General features: G+C 45.5%; 1 protein-coding gene across 5 annotated transcripts in view; it reads left to right on the forward strand.

The window, feature by feature from the left end:
• Positions 1-16,298, forward strand: part of FIBP (FGF1 intracellular binding protein) — a 156,821-nt gene that overhangs the window by 16,966 nt on the left and 123,557 nt on the right. For 3 of the 5 annotated variants that reach the window (XM_069208022.1, XM_069208025.1, XM_069208024.1), the window contains exons 2-3: positions 1,650-1,713; positions 2,747-2,883. In XM_069208022.1, coding sequence (XP_069064123.1) covers positions 2,799-2,883 — 85 coding nt within the window. In that variant the 5' untranslated portion in view covers positions 1,650-1,713; positions 2,747-2,798. The remainder of the gene's footprint in view (positions 1-1,649; positions 1,714-2,746; positions 2,884-16,298) is intronic. The other 2 variants (XM_069208023.1, XM_069208026.1) reach the window with 1 other exon arrangement.

The raw sequence follows: 16,298 nt of genomic DNA on the forward strand, positions 1-16,298 counted from the left end.
GTTCAGGATGTCCTGGCTTGCTGGGATCTAAATTCCAAGAATTATGATCTGCTCATCCGTGTTCCAGCCCTTTTAGGGATGTCACTACATTGGTGGGGTGAAAAGGGTCACTTCTGCATGTGGACAGACTATGCCACTGGATTCAAGCTAGCCTGGCTGATGGAGGGTGAAACCCTGAAACCGGTCCCAGGATGCTTGTTTCCGGTCCAGGAAGTACCTGGCCTGGCAGTTCGGGCTGGACTGTTCCCATGAGGAACAGGGTCAAGACTGATTTGCATATGACTGGGTCTAAACTGGGGTGGCATGGTGAGCAAAAGAACAATGTATTAAACCCAGATCTGTGACTGGGGGTGAATGTTTGATTGGTTCCGCATTCCGTCCATCATTTGTATTTTGCTTTACATAATTTAGTTAAGCCTGCCGCATTTTTTGATCCTTCCCTTCTGTATAATTCCAGCGGTAGGAGGGTTGCGTCTCACTCGGCCGAGACAGTGCCTGCATTGGGTTTCCCTCCGGATTAGCATCACTCAGCTCCAAAGACGATTGTACCTCTGTACTTTTAAATGCTCATTTGGACCCAACCCTCCTCCTCTCAACCAAAGGGAATGGGGTTGAGAAATGATGCTTTGATAATTATGCTCAGTAACATTTCACGTCTTAAAGGTGTGCATCTATTAAATTAACTACCGAGAATTGAGTTCACATAAGTATTCTTTGATCGTCGGAGGGAGGCTCACAAATACACGACATCATTTTGAGTCCGTTTTAATTCCCAATCGGTAGCAACTCAGTGGAAGTTATGAGTAGGAGGAAATTCCGTAAACCTCGATAATCAAAAACTACAAATTTCAGAGGGAATGTCGCAATTGATGGGTACGGATTTTCCAAACCGAAATCCAAGGCACTCGTATTGAGGCCTACTAGTCTTGTTTTGAGTGGGTGGGAATGACAGATGGACTTAAATAGAGCCCCTTTGTATGTGTTTATAAGGGAAACTAGGGAATCTGCTTTGAGACACCCGTATATTGGGTTTTTATTTCGGGCCGTCTCTCTCTCTTTCACATACCAGTCCTGTCGTTGTCACCTATATTTGGTAATAGTGTACCTGTGTTACCTTTTTTAAATATAAGTTCATTATGCTGGATGGCATCTTTTTCAATTGCAGGAAAGTGGGTCTGTGGAGCAGATAATGTGCAGATTATTTTGCCCTACCTTTCGTTTCAGACATTAGAACCTGCACATCCGAGTTCTCATTCGTTTCATCATATGCCCAAAATCCTGTCATTGTGGGCTCACTGTACTCGAACTCTAAATGTATGTAAAGTAAAAACGATTTGGACATTGGTAATGGCGCAAGACCATGTTGCCATCTCTCACAAGTTGGTGTCTGATAATGTTACATGATCATGCTGTTACCCATCACCTCACCACATTCTAGTTTTGAAAATGTGATGTCATCTAAACATCAAGAACATAGTTTTCTTCTACGTACAGCATCTCAAGTTTGAGACACTCTTTATGGTATTTTAGTTTTCTTGGTAAACGAACCTGGTGTTCTCTGAGTTAGATCTGTGGTCGTATAAATAGCCCACACTCATACACAGTCTCTCTCTCTCTCTTCTCTCTCACCACTTCCATGCTTTGGCAAGGAACCTGTGATGTGTAGGAATTTCATCGGCTGGAACAACCGTGATTGGAGTTTATAACCTGCAGGTAACATAGTTTCTGTAGCATTTGCTTAACCCCCTAAGAGCCTTCTCATAAGGTCTTTGTATACAATTAAAAAAGACTTAATTGGTTGGATAGATATCAAGGGCTTAAGTAATATTTACATATACAAACATTTTCCGCCCTCCCTGTGCACTAACACATCCATTTAATCTACGTCTGAGACTTCTTTACTGTTAATGAATCTGCACTCTGGATGCACCATATTTTTAGTTGGGTGCATAAGTGATTGATGGAGAGAAGCATACTCACACCCCTTCATTTAATGACTGAGCTCGGAGGCCCACTATTTTGGTGGCTGGATTGGTAGAGGATGCTGATAATTTTTGTATTGAACCCTGGTTCGTTATTGGTAGGGATGATAGGTCTAGTATCAGTAAAGTGACTGGTCCTTAATGGTGCTTTCTGGCTGATCCATTCCTGGTCAGTGAGTGGTCTATTCCTCATAGGAGTCTCTTATATTGTTGACAAGGCAGGCTGGTCCGTTACTGATGATGTAGCAGTACTTCACTAGTACATACATAGTCCGTTATTCGTTGGAGTAGGTGTCCAAGTACATCAGTGGCTGTGGAGGTAGTACATGATTAGTTTTTTAGTATTAGTCACAGAGGATGCCATTTGTACAGCAATCTCCTGCCCTTGCAAGACATTGTACACCTGCCTTGGACGTGCGGAATTAGAGGACACTTCTGAAATGGAGACAGTGGCTCACCACAATTCTTGGTTATAGGTAGTTATACAGCAAACGCCTGTCATGGAGCCGATTCCAAACATGCTGCTTTTATTCAGAGCATACTCATTCTGTTGTCCATTCTAAAAATACATTGTGCAGCATGCAATATTCAAAAGATGCTGGATTACCAGCATTTTGGGCAGTGAAACTGAAGCATGTGTGCTAAAGGCTTGCCAGTTATACTAACAGATTTACGTCACATTGTGCTAAATTTAACAATCGGCAACTGTTTTCCTCTCAAGCCATTGTAACATACTTTCACAGTGTTCTGTTTTCTCCCTTTAGGAAGACCCGTGACCGCGATACCATCTGCAGAGTCTCCTGATGTGCCGGAATCATGAGCAGCGAGCTGGATGTGTTTGTGGGGAACACCACACTAATCGACGAGGAGGTCTATAAGCTGTGGCTGGATGGGTATTCAGGTACTTACATGGCTTACAGGGTTGGAGGGACAGAACGGCATGCAGGTCCGAAAACAAATGTCCATGACCAATGATGAACAATTCTGAGGCTAAAGTCTCAAAGGCTACGGTTACTTTTCAAAGCAAAGATGGCACGTTTTCATTGAGTCTTTGCTTTAATTCTCCATTGAACGGTACCCTGGTCATAAAAGGCCAGTTCACAGAGAGATTTGGATTCTAGTTCACATCTGTTGTAGTCCTTTTCAAATTACAATGAGTATAAATGTTAATTGTCCTAGTTTATATAGAACTCAGATCTGGGGGTAACTGTTTTCTGAGTACTCCACGTATTTTTTAATAAGGCAACCAAAAAGTGCAATTTTACATGGCATGAATAATAAACAAGTTGCCACTAGACCTACAGGCCAAGTAACAGATGAAGGTACTAACTTGCTCAACCTCGTTTAGAATTATAAGTAAATATACATTTCAGGTACTCTCTTTTTCATTTGTGAAAATAATAGCAAACTTATTTTTCATCATGTGATGCAGTAGAGCTGGGGCAAAGTTTGCCAGATGTATATGTAGGTGCTTCGGATATGACTATCACCCTTTCAGATGCAAGACTGATATATGGCGGATTCTATCTTGGCTGGCCTTTCGAAAGTGACCTTGACATGTGCTCTAAGTCCGTCCTTCTTTCGTAGATGATCCCGACAGGTAACTGCCATGCTTTCATGTTGTCCATTGTCACACAACAGCATCAGATAGGCTTACACATTTTCTAGCTCTCTCCTCCTATCAACTTGATTGTATTACATATTTCAGCAGCTGAAATAAAGAGAGAGGAACAAAAGGAAGGTAACATCAAACACCATAGGCCAGAAGGATGTGTTGAATCTACTGGCAGACCTTTGCTACGCTCTGGAAGGAAGCTTAGAAGGCACAGTATTGGCAAAATGTGTATGGGTTTGTGTGCCTAGTCTCCTAGCATATATGTCTCTGAGAAGCCCATTGGTGGAGAGTAACAAAGATGCTGTCTTCGCCCTGTAGAGTGTGCCTTGTCCCCAGGTGGAGGTTGGGCTCCCTGCTGAGTGTGGAAATGAGTGAAGATTTTAGTTCGATGAAGGTAAAAATGCACTGCTTGGTTACAAACTCGTAGCAACCTTTTTTTCAAAATGATTTTTCCACGACTGAATGTGTAGTTATTTTTTTTTCCAAGGGAGTAGGAATAAGAATTCTGGATTTCGGTTTCCAGCAATTTGAAATGGCAATAAGCCACCAGACTGAAATCTTATCATGTGATCTTACCTTAGTATATTCACAATTGTTATATCTTATTATATTCACAACCGTATCTTATTCGCAATTTCCCTGTTACATGACAGCATTCCCCTAGAATTCTTGAAACGTTTGCCGTGTCAGCTCAGGTAGTTCAGGTAAACAGTATTAAATGGCAGTCCTTTGGGAGGTGGGAGAGTAGGGCGGCACATCGGGGTCTTCACGCCATGCCCAGAGAAGAGGGGGAAGTTACCAAGTAGGGACGTGCAATCGTCACCGGTTTGAATGCGTGCGTGACTTCACGCGCCGGCTAGCTGGGAATGGCGCTCTGTTAACTCGTGGGATATTGAAAAGCAGCCTCATCTCTCCATTACTCCGTTGCCTTGATGAATTTAAATACACTGTTTGCATGCACGCCGACGTTTGTAAATCCCAAGAACAGGAATATGACATAGGAAGTTGAAAGATTGGATGATGCCCATTTTAGTGAGGGGCGTGCCGTTCTTTCCTCGCTAAGACAAATAATGTGCTTCTAAATGAAGCTCTGCACACACTTGTGCAATTACAAATGCTAGAACGACACCAAGGAGGAACATGAACACCTTCAGTCAAGCAGCCCTGAACTTGTTCACATTTGTTGTCTTTTTCCTGTGACGGGAATGGAGCTCACCCAGTTTCTGTCTGAGCTGCGTGTGACACACAGCAGAGGCAGCAGAAGAAAGCATTGGCCGACTAAGTTATTCTACACAAAATACAACTGCAGAGATTTTACTTATCAGACAAATAGGCATTTGAAAACTACAACACCACACGTCATAAATGGTCTTGCAGCAATACAAATGTGAACTGTAGATGTATTTTGTAAAAACTGGAAAAACAGTCTCAGGGACATTTTTGAGGCATGAAAATGTGAAAACACTAACAGGTACTGATTTTCAGAATTTGGGAAACCACTGGAATGCCTAATTGTGAAGTAACTGCCACGTCTTCACTCCTTGTTGTTTTTTGATGTAAAGATTCATTCTGCGCTTTGAAGCGCTTGATGGTCGGGTCAAGTCCTTGTTGTAAGCAGATGCCAGAAAAGTTGCATATGCGTGATGAGTTCTGCTCAGCTTTTGAGTGCAAGCCTTTAGGAGGGTGTTCTTTTGGCTCACATCCTGTGCCTTACTGCACAGTTTAGAAAGAGCTTTCTGAAGTTCAGTTTGAGTGAGTGAAGTACACATGAAAGCTTTTATTTTTGGACCCCAGTCTCCTGACCACACAGTCGCCATGTGTAAACAAGATTGGAATGCCTGAATATTTGCTGAGGCAAGCACCATACATTGGACTTCAAGCAGCCTCTTTAGCAACTGCTCAGAAGTTGAACATTGAACGCATTTTAAACTTATATACCTAAGATTCCACCTACCGACAGATGCATTGAGAGACCAGGATGTCAGAATCTTCTTACTCAATCTGGTGATATGCTGATGACCACTCAAGTGGAGCTAAACCAGTGTAACTTCTCCCAAAGCCTCAACTTCTCTCCTGTATCGACGCCTGGATGTCGTGTTTACCCATGTGGTGGGGTTTACATCCCTTAAGCTTCACACTTTTTCAGACTTTTCCACGATATGTGCAGTGACAATACTATGTAACCACTCTGTTACACCCCATCCAACAATCGATCACATTTGTTTTCTCCTTTTTCTTTATTACTGTTCCATAGTTATCAAAGGATTTTGCCATAATTTCCCCTAGTTCTCATTGCAACCACAGCATACAATTCAACCATTAATTTTGCTGATATATCCTCTAAAATCACTGGCTCCACACCACCTGGTTTTAAAACTATTACTAATTTTGCTTGGTGGCTCTACTCTAACAGTGTACTCCCTTTATTCCCAACCTAATGTTTCCAGTTATCTCACAGTATTTTAATTTGACCCTTCCTTCTTTATATTCCCCAAATGTGAATGAGTACAAATCTGCATCCCTCAGTGTGTATTTCAGAAGGTTTCAACTCTGACGAATTTCAGTTCTCTATGTTAGTATATACTTTCAGATCCAAAATAGTATAAGGAGAACTAGAATCAGCCATGTCTTTGATACTCATCCCATTGTAATCTCCTTCTAACGATACAGTGAAAGAACCCTACTAAATTCGCCCTCATTTATCTCACCCTGCTACCATGATCTCCCTAACCCTTCCACAGACTCTTCCCTCCTCCACCCCCCTTTACTCATCCCAAGCCCCTGGGATGAGTAAATCAAGGATATACTCCCAATTAACACTTCTGGATTTCTTTCCTCCTACACCCCTTCATTACTCCTGTCAGTCTAACTAACAAACTCCCATATCCACGGCTCAGATTAGCTCATAATAATACTAAAACTGTACTCATATTTTCCGATACTAATCCATCACTAATTCTTGTTGGGTTCCGGAGTAGCGTGCTACTCGCCAAAAAGCGTTTCGACGCCTCATCAGGGGTAGTAAGCGCTATATAAATACTATTACAATTACATTCACAATCTTCTCTTTATTCCCTTCCTAAGCCATCACACACTTTATCAAATTCATGTGCCACTTAGCTAAGTGTCACTTACGTACACACTGGAAATTCTTTGTAATTTGTCATGTGTCTATAATTGCCACATCTAAAATACACCCCTTTTAGTCCAACTTTGGTGTTACCACTTTGCCAGAACAACTTGTTTCCTTTGTTGTCCCCATCTCTGCATTCACTCTTCTCATTTTTCCCTATTACTCCTACTGACCAGTTGCGCTTTTTAACTCCTTTTTCAACAATTGTTGGACCTGGAGCTTTTTGTAGGGCCACTCCCAAACTTTGTGCCTCCTTCCTCCTAATTTTTCGGACCTGTTTCTGTTGGTCTTAGGACTCTGGGCACTTTAACCACTGCTTACTAGGGCTCAAGTGCAAGTGCTCTGTCTAAATTGTAATGGTGGTTGATTTCTTCATGATTGGCATATTTGATTTGCTAGAATATCCCAAGTAAGCAGTTGCGGCTAGCAACGGGGCGCAGTAGTGGGGTGGGGGGAACAAAACAAAAGTAAAAAAAATCTGTTTAAAAAAATACTTACCGTGACCGCCACTGCACTGCAAGCACAGGCTCCCAGCCTGCCCTGCTGCCAATCCTTACACTGCCTAGAGCAGCGTTACGATTGGCTGCAGAACCCTGGTTGGGAGCTCCAAGGTAGACTGGGAGGCTCTGCCTGCTCTCTCCACCTGACAACACAATGTCAGGTTGGAGAGAGCCCTGTGCGCATGTGTGTTTGGCCGGCCAAACATACAAGTACACTCCATGGCTGTCATACCGCCATGGCCCGCACCATTAAAAATGAAACAATTATTTTTTATTATTGTTTTATTTTTAAAGGTTTGCAGTTGCTGCTGACGGGGCGACGCTCCTCCCCCACAGCGGAGAAGTCCACACTGCTAGTAAGGTGCACTAGTGGTGCCTAGGGCCTGTAAATCAAATGTTACTAGAGGGCCTGCAGCACTAATTGTGCCACCCACATAAGTAGCCCTGTAAACGCGTCTCAGACCTGCCACTGAAAGGTAGGAAATGTTCTAGTGTGTTTTACATATCCTGATAGTGAAATACTGCTAAATTCATTTTGCACTATTGCAAGGCCTACCTCTCCTATAGGATAACATGGGGCGTGCCTAAAAATTTCCTTTACGTGTAATTTGCCATTGGGAGCAGATAGAGATTTGAAGTCTGGGGTCTCTGAACTCACAATTTAAAAGTACATCTTTTGGTGAAGTTGTGTTTTTTAATTGTAAGTTTGAAAATGCCACATTTATAAAGTGGGCATTTACTTGCTTAACCATTCTGTGCTTGTAATACACGTCTGGGTCAGACTGACAGTTAGTCTGTTTGTGAATTCACTCTAGACAGTCACACAAAGGGAACTGAGGTGTGGTCTGCATATCCTGATGGGTCTTCCTGGGCTAGAGTGGTGGGAGGAGCTGACACCTGCACCTGAATAGGGCTGTGCTTGTCCTCACACACTACAGTCTCCAACCCCATAGAGTGTGTCTGGGGCCAGGACAGGGAAAGACGGCCTTGTGCACTACAAAGACTTTCCATTGACGTTTGCCTACTTCAAAGGCAGAAATGAGTATAAGTATTAGAGTGTTAACCCCACAACTTTAGAACACTTCTGGACTGATTACATTCTGCCAGGCAGATGAGCTGGATGCTTGAGGAGGACCTGACACTCTGCCTGTTGCTTTGCTGTGCTGGCCTGCTGCTCCTACTTCTGCCCTAGGAGTGAAAGGACTGGACTTTGCTTTCTACATCCTGCCTTCCATGGCTCTCCAATGGCTTGAACTGAGCGTGCCTCCTGTTAAAAGTCTCAGGGACTTCTGCCAACACCTGGGTTTTCTTGCAGAGAGTCCTGATTTTCCAAGTGGTGCCAAACCCAGTTCCTGGGCACTTGGAAGTGAGTTCTGGGGAAAAACAAGAAGAACCAGGTACAGACGACTCCAGAACTGGCACTTCTGCTCGACTCCGCATCGCTACCTGCATCTGAAGACCTGTGACATCGTGAGTTCTGATTGCCGTGCCAGTGACATCCGTGACACTTGACTCTGCCGTGGCGCCTGTGGCACCGTGGTATAACCCGACCCCAAGTGGTCAAACCATTGTGTATTGACCCGCCAGATTCATCGACACAGCCGGGTCATAAGGAACTAACACCTCGCCATGATGCCACATCACCTCCCGTGCAACCGTGAGGAACTGACGCCTCGCAATAAGGAACACACGTCTCACCTTCCCAGTAGCAGGAAGGAACTGACGCTGCACCGGCTCCAGCGACGTCTCGCCTCCCCTACTTCGTGCCACATTTTTGTTTTCATTTTCCAAGGTACTGTACCTGGGGTCCGTGTTACTCCGTGACCGGCGCCAAACTCCCTTGCAAGTGGCGTCAGACTGTTTGCAACAACTCCATCAACGATGTCTTGGTAGTCCATTCTTGATGCTGGTCTTCTGGATCCTGACGTCCCTGATCAGTAGATCTGTCTTAGTGCTATTGGAGTCCCGATTTGACTGCCAGCAAGCCTTGGTTGCTGCAAGGGGTCCGATACCCTGGGTATAGGTGCAAAGAGGCTGCAGGAAGGGTCAGTGTCTCAGGACTTTGGTGAAGTGGCGGGGATGTCCTCCTGAACATCAAGCAATCTTCTCTTGACTCGTTGTTCCCTTGGTGGGCCTGATGGCCAACAGGACAGAGTACCAGACTTTGTGAGCAATGCCTGCAGATTTAGGAAAGCAGACCCTCTGCACCAAGGGAGACCTTTCCCGGTTGTTGAGGTGCTGGGCTGCCCTCCAAGGGTCTGGGGAGGTTGTCCAGCTCTTTGTGAAGTTGGTCCCAGCGATTGTCGAAGTGCAAGCAGCCCGGCAGGGTTTAGCGTCAATCTTTAGTGCATATCTTTAGGTTCGATGGCATGTGTAGCTGCAGATACACATGTTGTGCATAGCCCGCCATCTGGTGTTGGGTCGGAGTGTTACAAGTTGTTTTTCTTCGAAGAAGTCTTTCGAGTCACGAGACCGAGGGACTCCTCCTCCTTTGCTTCCATTGCGCATGGGCGTCGACTCCATCTTCGATTGTTTTCTTTCCGCCATCGGGTTCGGACGTGTTCCTTTTCGGTCCGGGTTCGGAACGGAAAGATAGTTAGAAATTCGGAAAATTACGTCGGTATTGTTGCGTTCGGGATCGGATTAGATAGGATCGACACCGAATCGAATCGTGAAGAGCTCCGGTAGCCCTTCGGGGTAATTTCGATCCCCCGTCGGGGCCTGGTCGGCCCGACCGCGTGTAAAATCGAGGCTGATGGAACGGACCCCGTTCCGATTCTGCCCTAAATGACACAACAAATACCCATATACAGACCAACATTTGGTCTGTAACCTGTGCCTGCCGCCCGAGCACAAGGAAGAAACTTGTGAGGCCTGTCGTGCGTTTCGATCCCGAAAAACGCTCCGTGACCGGCGAGCCAGAAGATTACAGATGGCGTCCACGCCGACAGGACACCGAGAGTTCGAGGAACAAGGAGAAGAAGAGGAAGCCTTCTCTATCCATGAATCGGACTCGGAGGAATTCGACGTCCACGAAACAGTGAGTAAGACGTCGAAGCCAGCACACAAGAAAACAGACAAGGCCCAGGGGACGCCACTGCCAACAGGCCATGGCTCAACCCATAAAGTCGGTGACCGCCCATCGGCACCGAAAAAGGCCGAACTAGTGCAGAGATCGTCCGACTCGGGTCGAGACACAGGCACGCAGCAATCTCGGGACCGAGAAAGTGCTGCCGACAAAGATCGATGCCGAGACATCGGAGCCGAAGCTGCTCGACGCAGAGACAGCGGCACCGAGGAGGATCGACGCCGAGAAGTTTCGACTCCAAAAAAGAGAAAAGTCGCCTCGGAGCCGAAAACGTGTAAGGACATGGTTTCGGTGCCGAAACGACCGGCAACCGAGCCAACAACCAGCTCATATTCAGAGGAGCAATCACTGTCCTCTCAATTGCGCAAACATAGATTCGAGGAAGAGTTACAGTCCACTGAAGTAGACCACACTCAAAAGCGGATCTTTATACAGAGTGGAACAGGGAAGATCAGCACCCTTCCCCCTATTAGGAGAAAAAGGAGACTTGAGTTCCAAATACAGGAACAAGCACCACAAACAAAAGTGGTGAAGAAGGTAACTCCGCCACCCTCTCCTCCACCTGTAACTTACATATCACCGGCACAGACTCCGTCACACTCACCGGCTCACACCACCAAGAGCCAAGATGACCAGGACGCTTGGGACCTATACGACGCCCCAGTGTCAGACAACAGTCCGGAGGCGTATCCTACCAAGCCCTCACCACCAGAGGACAGCACAGCATATTCACAGGTGGTAGCTAGGGCAGCAGAGTTCCATAACGTGTCGCTACACTCGGAACCTGTCGAGGATGACTTCCTTTTCAACACACTCTCCTCCACCCATAGCACCTACCAGAGCCTGCCTATGCTCCCAGGAATGCTAAGGCACGCAAAGCAAATCTTCAAAGAGCCTGTCAAGAGTAGAGCAATAACACCAAGGGTGGAAAAGAAATACAAAGCACCGCCCACAGACCCTGCTTTCATCACCTCACAACTCCCACCAGATTCGGTTGTAGTAGGGGCAGCTCGCAAGAGAGCCAACTCTCACACGTCAGACGATGCACCACCTCCGGATAAAGAAAGCCGCAAGTTCGACGCAGCCGGAAAAAGGGTCGCAGTACAAGCTGCAAACCAGTGGCGCATCGCTAACTCTCAAGCGCTCCTAGCGCGATATGATAGAGCCCATTGGGACGAGATGCAGGACCTCATCGAGCATCTACCCAAGGATTTACAAAAAAGGGCGAAACAGGTGGTTGAGGAGGGACAAAACCTCTCCAATAACCAAATACGCTCCTCTATGGATGCAGCTGACACAGCTGCAAGAACAATTAACACAGCAGTAACCATAAGAAGGCACGCGTGGTTACAAACATCTGGCTTTAAACCGGAGATACAGCAAGCGGTGCTCAATATGCCATTCAATGAGCAACAATTGTTCGGACCTGAAGTGGACACGGCAATTGAGAAGCTAAAAAAGGACCCTGACACTGCCAAGGCCATGGGCGCACTCTATTCCCCGCAGGGCAGAGGCACTTTCGGCACCTTCCGCAAAACAACCTTCAGAGGGGGGTTTCGGGGTCAGGCCACACAAGCCAGTACCTCACATTCAACACCGTCTACCTACCAGGGACAGTACCAAAGGGGAGGCTTTCGGGGCCAGTACAGAGGAGGACAATTCCCTAGAAACAGGGGAAAATTTCAAAGCCCAAAAACACCTGCAACCAAACAGTGACTCACAGGTCACTCATCCCCTCCACACAACACCAGTGGGGGGAAGAATAAGTCAGTATTACCAATCTTGGGAGGAAATAACAATAGACACTTGGGTCTTAGCAATTATCCAACATGGTTATTGCATAGAATTTCTCCAAATCCCTCCAAATATACCACCAAAAACACAGAATATATCAAAACAGCATTCAGACCTTCTGGAAATAGAAGTTCAAGCATTACTGCAAAAGAACGCAATAGAACTGGTACCAGGTACACAAATAAACACAGGAGTTTACTCACTGTACTTTCTAATACCAAAAAAGGACAAAACACTGAGACCAATCCTAGATCTCAGAACACTAAACACCTACATCAAATCAGAACACTTTCACATGGTCACGCTACAAGAAGTGTTACCATTGCTAAAGCAACAAGACTACATGACAACCTTAGATCTCAAAGACGCATATTTCCACATACCGGTACATCCCTCGCACAGGAAATACCTAAGGTTCGTATTCAAAGGAATACATTACCAATTCAAAGTATTGCCGTTCGGTATAACAACCGCACCAAGAGTCTTTACAAAATGCCTAGCAGTAGTAGCTGCACACATCAGAAGGCAGCAAATACACGTATTCCCGTATCTAGACGATTGGCTAATCAAGACCAACTCACTGACAAAGTGTTCACACCACACAGATCAGGTCATACAAACCCTCTACAAACTCGGTTTCTACGTCAACTATGCGAAATCACGCATTCTGCCGTGCAAAGTACAGCAATACCTAGGAGCAACAATAGACACAACAAGGGGAATAGCCACTCCAAGTCCACAAAGGGTTCAAAATTTCCAAAAAGTTATACAAACCATGTATCCAACACAAAAAATACAGGCAAAGACGGTATTACAACTCCTAGGCATGATGTCCTCATGCATAGCCATTGTCCCGAATGCAAGACTGCACATGAGGCCCTTACAACAGTGCCTAGCATCACAATGGTCACAAGCACAGGGTCACCTTCTAGATCTGGTGTTGATAGACCGCCAAACATACATCTTGCTTCTATGGTGGAACAGTATAAATTTAAACAAAGGGCGGCCTTTCCAAGACCCAGTGCCACAATACGTGATAACAACAGATGCTTCCATGACAGGGTGGGGAGCACACCTCAATCAACACAGCATCCAAGGACAATGGGACGTACATCAAACAAAGCTGCATATAAATCACCTCGAACTGCTAGCAGTTTTCCTAGCGTTAAAAGCATTCCAACCCATCATAACCCACAAGTACATTCTTGTCAAAACAGACAACATGACAACAATGTATTATCTAAACAAACAGGGGGGGACACACTCGACACAGCTGTGCCTCCTGGCACAAAAAATATGGCAATGGGCAATTCACAACCACATTCGCCTAATAGCACAGTTTATTCCAGGGATCCAGAATCAACTTGCAGACAATCTCTCTCGAGATCACCAACAGGTCCACGAATGGGAAATTCACCCCCAAATTCTAAACACTTACTTCAAAATTTGGGGAACACCTCAAATAGACTTATTTGCAACAAAGGAGAACGCAAAATGCCAAAACTTTGCATCCAGATACCCACACAGGCAGTCCCAAGGCAATGCCCTATGGATGAACTGGTCAGGGATATTTGCGTACGCTTTTCCCCCTCTCCCTCTCCTTCCATATCTAGTAAACAAATTGAGTCAAAACAAACTCAAACTCATACTGATAGCACCAACATGGGCGAGGCAACCATGGTACACAACACTGCTAGACCTATCAGTAGTACCCCACGTCAAGTTACCCAACAGGCCAGATCTGCTAACACAACACAAACAACAGATCAGGCATCCAAACCCAGCATCGCTGAATCTAGCAATCTGGCTCCTGAAATCCTAGAATTCGGACACTTAAACCTCACCCAAGAATGTATGGAAGTCATAAAGCAAGCTAGAAGACCATCCACTAGACACTGCTATGCAAGCAAATGGAAAAGGTTTGTTTGCTACTGCCATAATAATCAAATTCAACCATTACACGCATCTCCAAAGGATGTAGTGGGTTACTTACTACACTTACAAAAATCAAACCTGGCCTTCTCGTCCATTAAAATACACCTCGCAGCAATATCTGCATACCTGCAGATTACCCATTCAACTTCACTATTTAGGATACCTGTCATTAAAGCGTTTATGGAAGGCCTCAAAAGAATTATACCACCAAGGACACCACCCGTTCCTTCATGGAACCTCAACATCGTCTTAACGAGACTCATGGGTCCACCTTTTGAACCCATGCATTCTTGCGAAATACAATTCCTAACCTGGAAAGTTGCATTTCTCATCGCCATCACATCTCTAAGAAGAGTAAGTGAAATTCAGGTGTTTACAATACAAGAACCTTATATCCAAATACACAAAAATAAGGTAGTCCTAAGAACCAATCCAAAATTTCTACCAAAGGTTATTTCACTGTTCCACTTAAATCAAACGGTAGAACTACCAGTGTTCTTCCCACAGCCAGACTCGGTAGCTGAAAGGGCACTACATACATTAGACATCAGAAGAGCACTAATGTACTACATTGACAGAACAAAACAAATCAGAAAAACAAAACAACTGTTTATTGCATTCCAAAAACCTCATACAGGGAACCCAATATCAAAACAGGGTATAGCCAGATGGATAGTTAAATGCATCCAAATCTGCTACCTTAAAGCCAAAAGGGAGCTGCCCATTACACCAAGGGCACACTCAACCCGAAAGAAAGGCGCTAGCATGGCCTTCCTAGGGAATATTCCAATGCACGAGATATGTAAGGCAGCCACATGGTCTACGCCTCACACATTTACTAAGCACTACTGTGTAGACGTGCTATCTGCACAACAAGCCACAGTAGGTCAAGCCGTACTAAGAACTCTATTTCAGACTACTTCCACTCCTACAGGCTGAGCCACCGCTTTTGGGGAGATAACTGCTTACTAGTCTATGCACAACATGTGTATCTGCAGCTACACATGCCATCGAACTGAAAATGTCACTTACCCAGTGTACATCTGTTTGTGGCATTAGTCGCTGCAGATTCACATGTGCCCACCCGCCTCCCCGGGAGCCTGTAGCCGTTTGGAAGTTATCTTCAACTTTGTACATTTTGTAAATATATTACTTAAACCTTAACTGGTACATACTTATTCACTCCATTGCATGGGCACTATTACTAACACACACAACTCCTACCTCACCCTCTGCGGGGAAAACAATCGAAGATGGAGTCGACGCCCATGCGCAATGGAAGCAAAGGAGGAGGAGTCCCTCGGTCTCGTGACTCGAAAGACTTCTTCGAAGAAAAACAACTTGTAACACTCCGACCCAACACCAGATGGCGGGCTATGCACAACATGTGAATCTGCAGCGACTAATGCCACGAACAGATGTACACTGGGTAAGTGACATTTTCATTCTCGCTCTCTTGGTCCTTCTTCTTACTTCCTAGGTTCCCAGTCGTTGAAGTCTTGACTTGGTCTGTTTTCCTGGTTTCAGGGGACCACCTAGATAATAAATTTAGGGGTGTTGTGGGAAGTGAAGGGTAGTAGCCAGTGGGCTACTTACCCTTGGGGTCACTACACCCCCTATATGACCACTTCATTTGAAGAGTGGGCATAAACCTGTCCTAGAATTCCTAATTCCACCAAAATCAAGATGATCAAATCCTTCTTTCGTGGGTCATATCAGACAGCTCACCTTAGGGGTGTGACTGGGCTGGTATTGCAGGACACTTCCCATCATACCTAATTTTCCACCTGTCCTGGCTGGTGTCAGATGGGCCTCAGGGCAGAGGGTGCCTTTCTCCAGGTCTGGGGAAGCTGGGGTTGTATACCAAAGGCAGCACATTTTTTGTACTCCCTAGCCTTGATATGCTGATTTACAAGCCTTCCTGCTGGAGGGGGTGATAACACCTTCTGCTAGAGTAGGCATTGTTCCTAACCTCCTGAGCAGTGGCGTAACAAAGGTCCAAGGTCCAGGGGACCCCTCAGCACAGTACTCTTGTCTGAGAGCTCCTGCATTAGTCCAGATGGTGGGCTCCCTGTACTGTGCAGCCTCCCACCCCCTTCAAGTTTTGTTGCACCACAGCTCCTGAAAGCGTGGGCTTTCACCTGAAGGTGGTCAGAAATGTGTCTGTGGTGGCAGGCTGGATGAAACAAGCCAGCCACCACACAAGGGACTAGTAAGGTTTCAGCGAGCACCTCTAAGGTGTCACCTAGGT

Source organism: Pleurodeles waltl, chromosome 9 (genome assembly GCF_031143425.1).
Source record: "Pleurodeles waltl isolate 20211129_DDA chromosome 9, aPleWal1.hap1.20221129, whole genome shotgun sequence".
NCBI lineage: Eukaryota > Metazoa > Chordata > Amphibia > Caudata > Salamandridae > Pleurodeles > Pleurodeles waltl.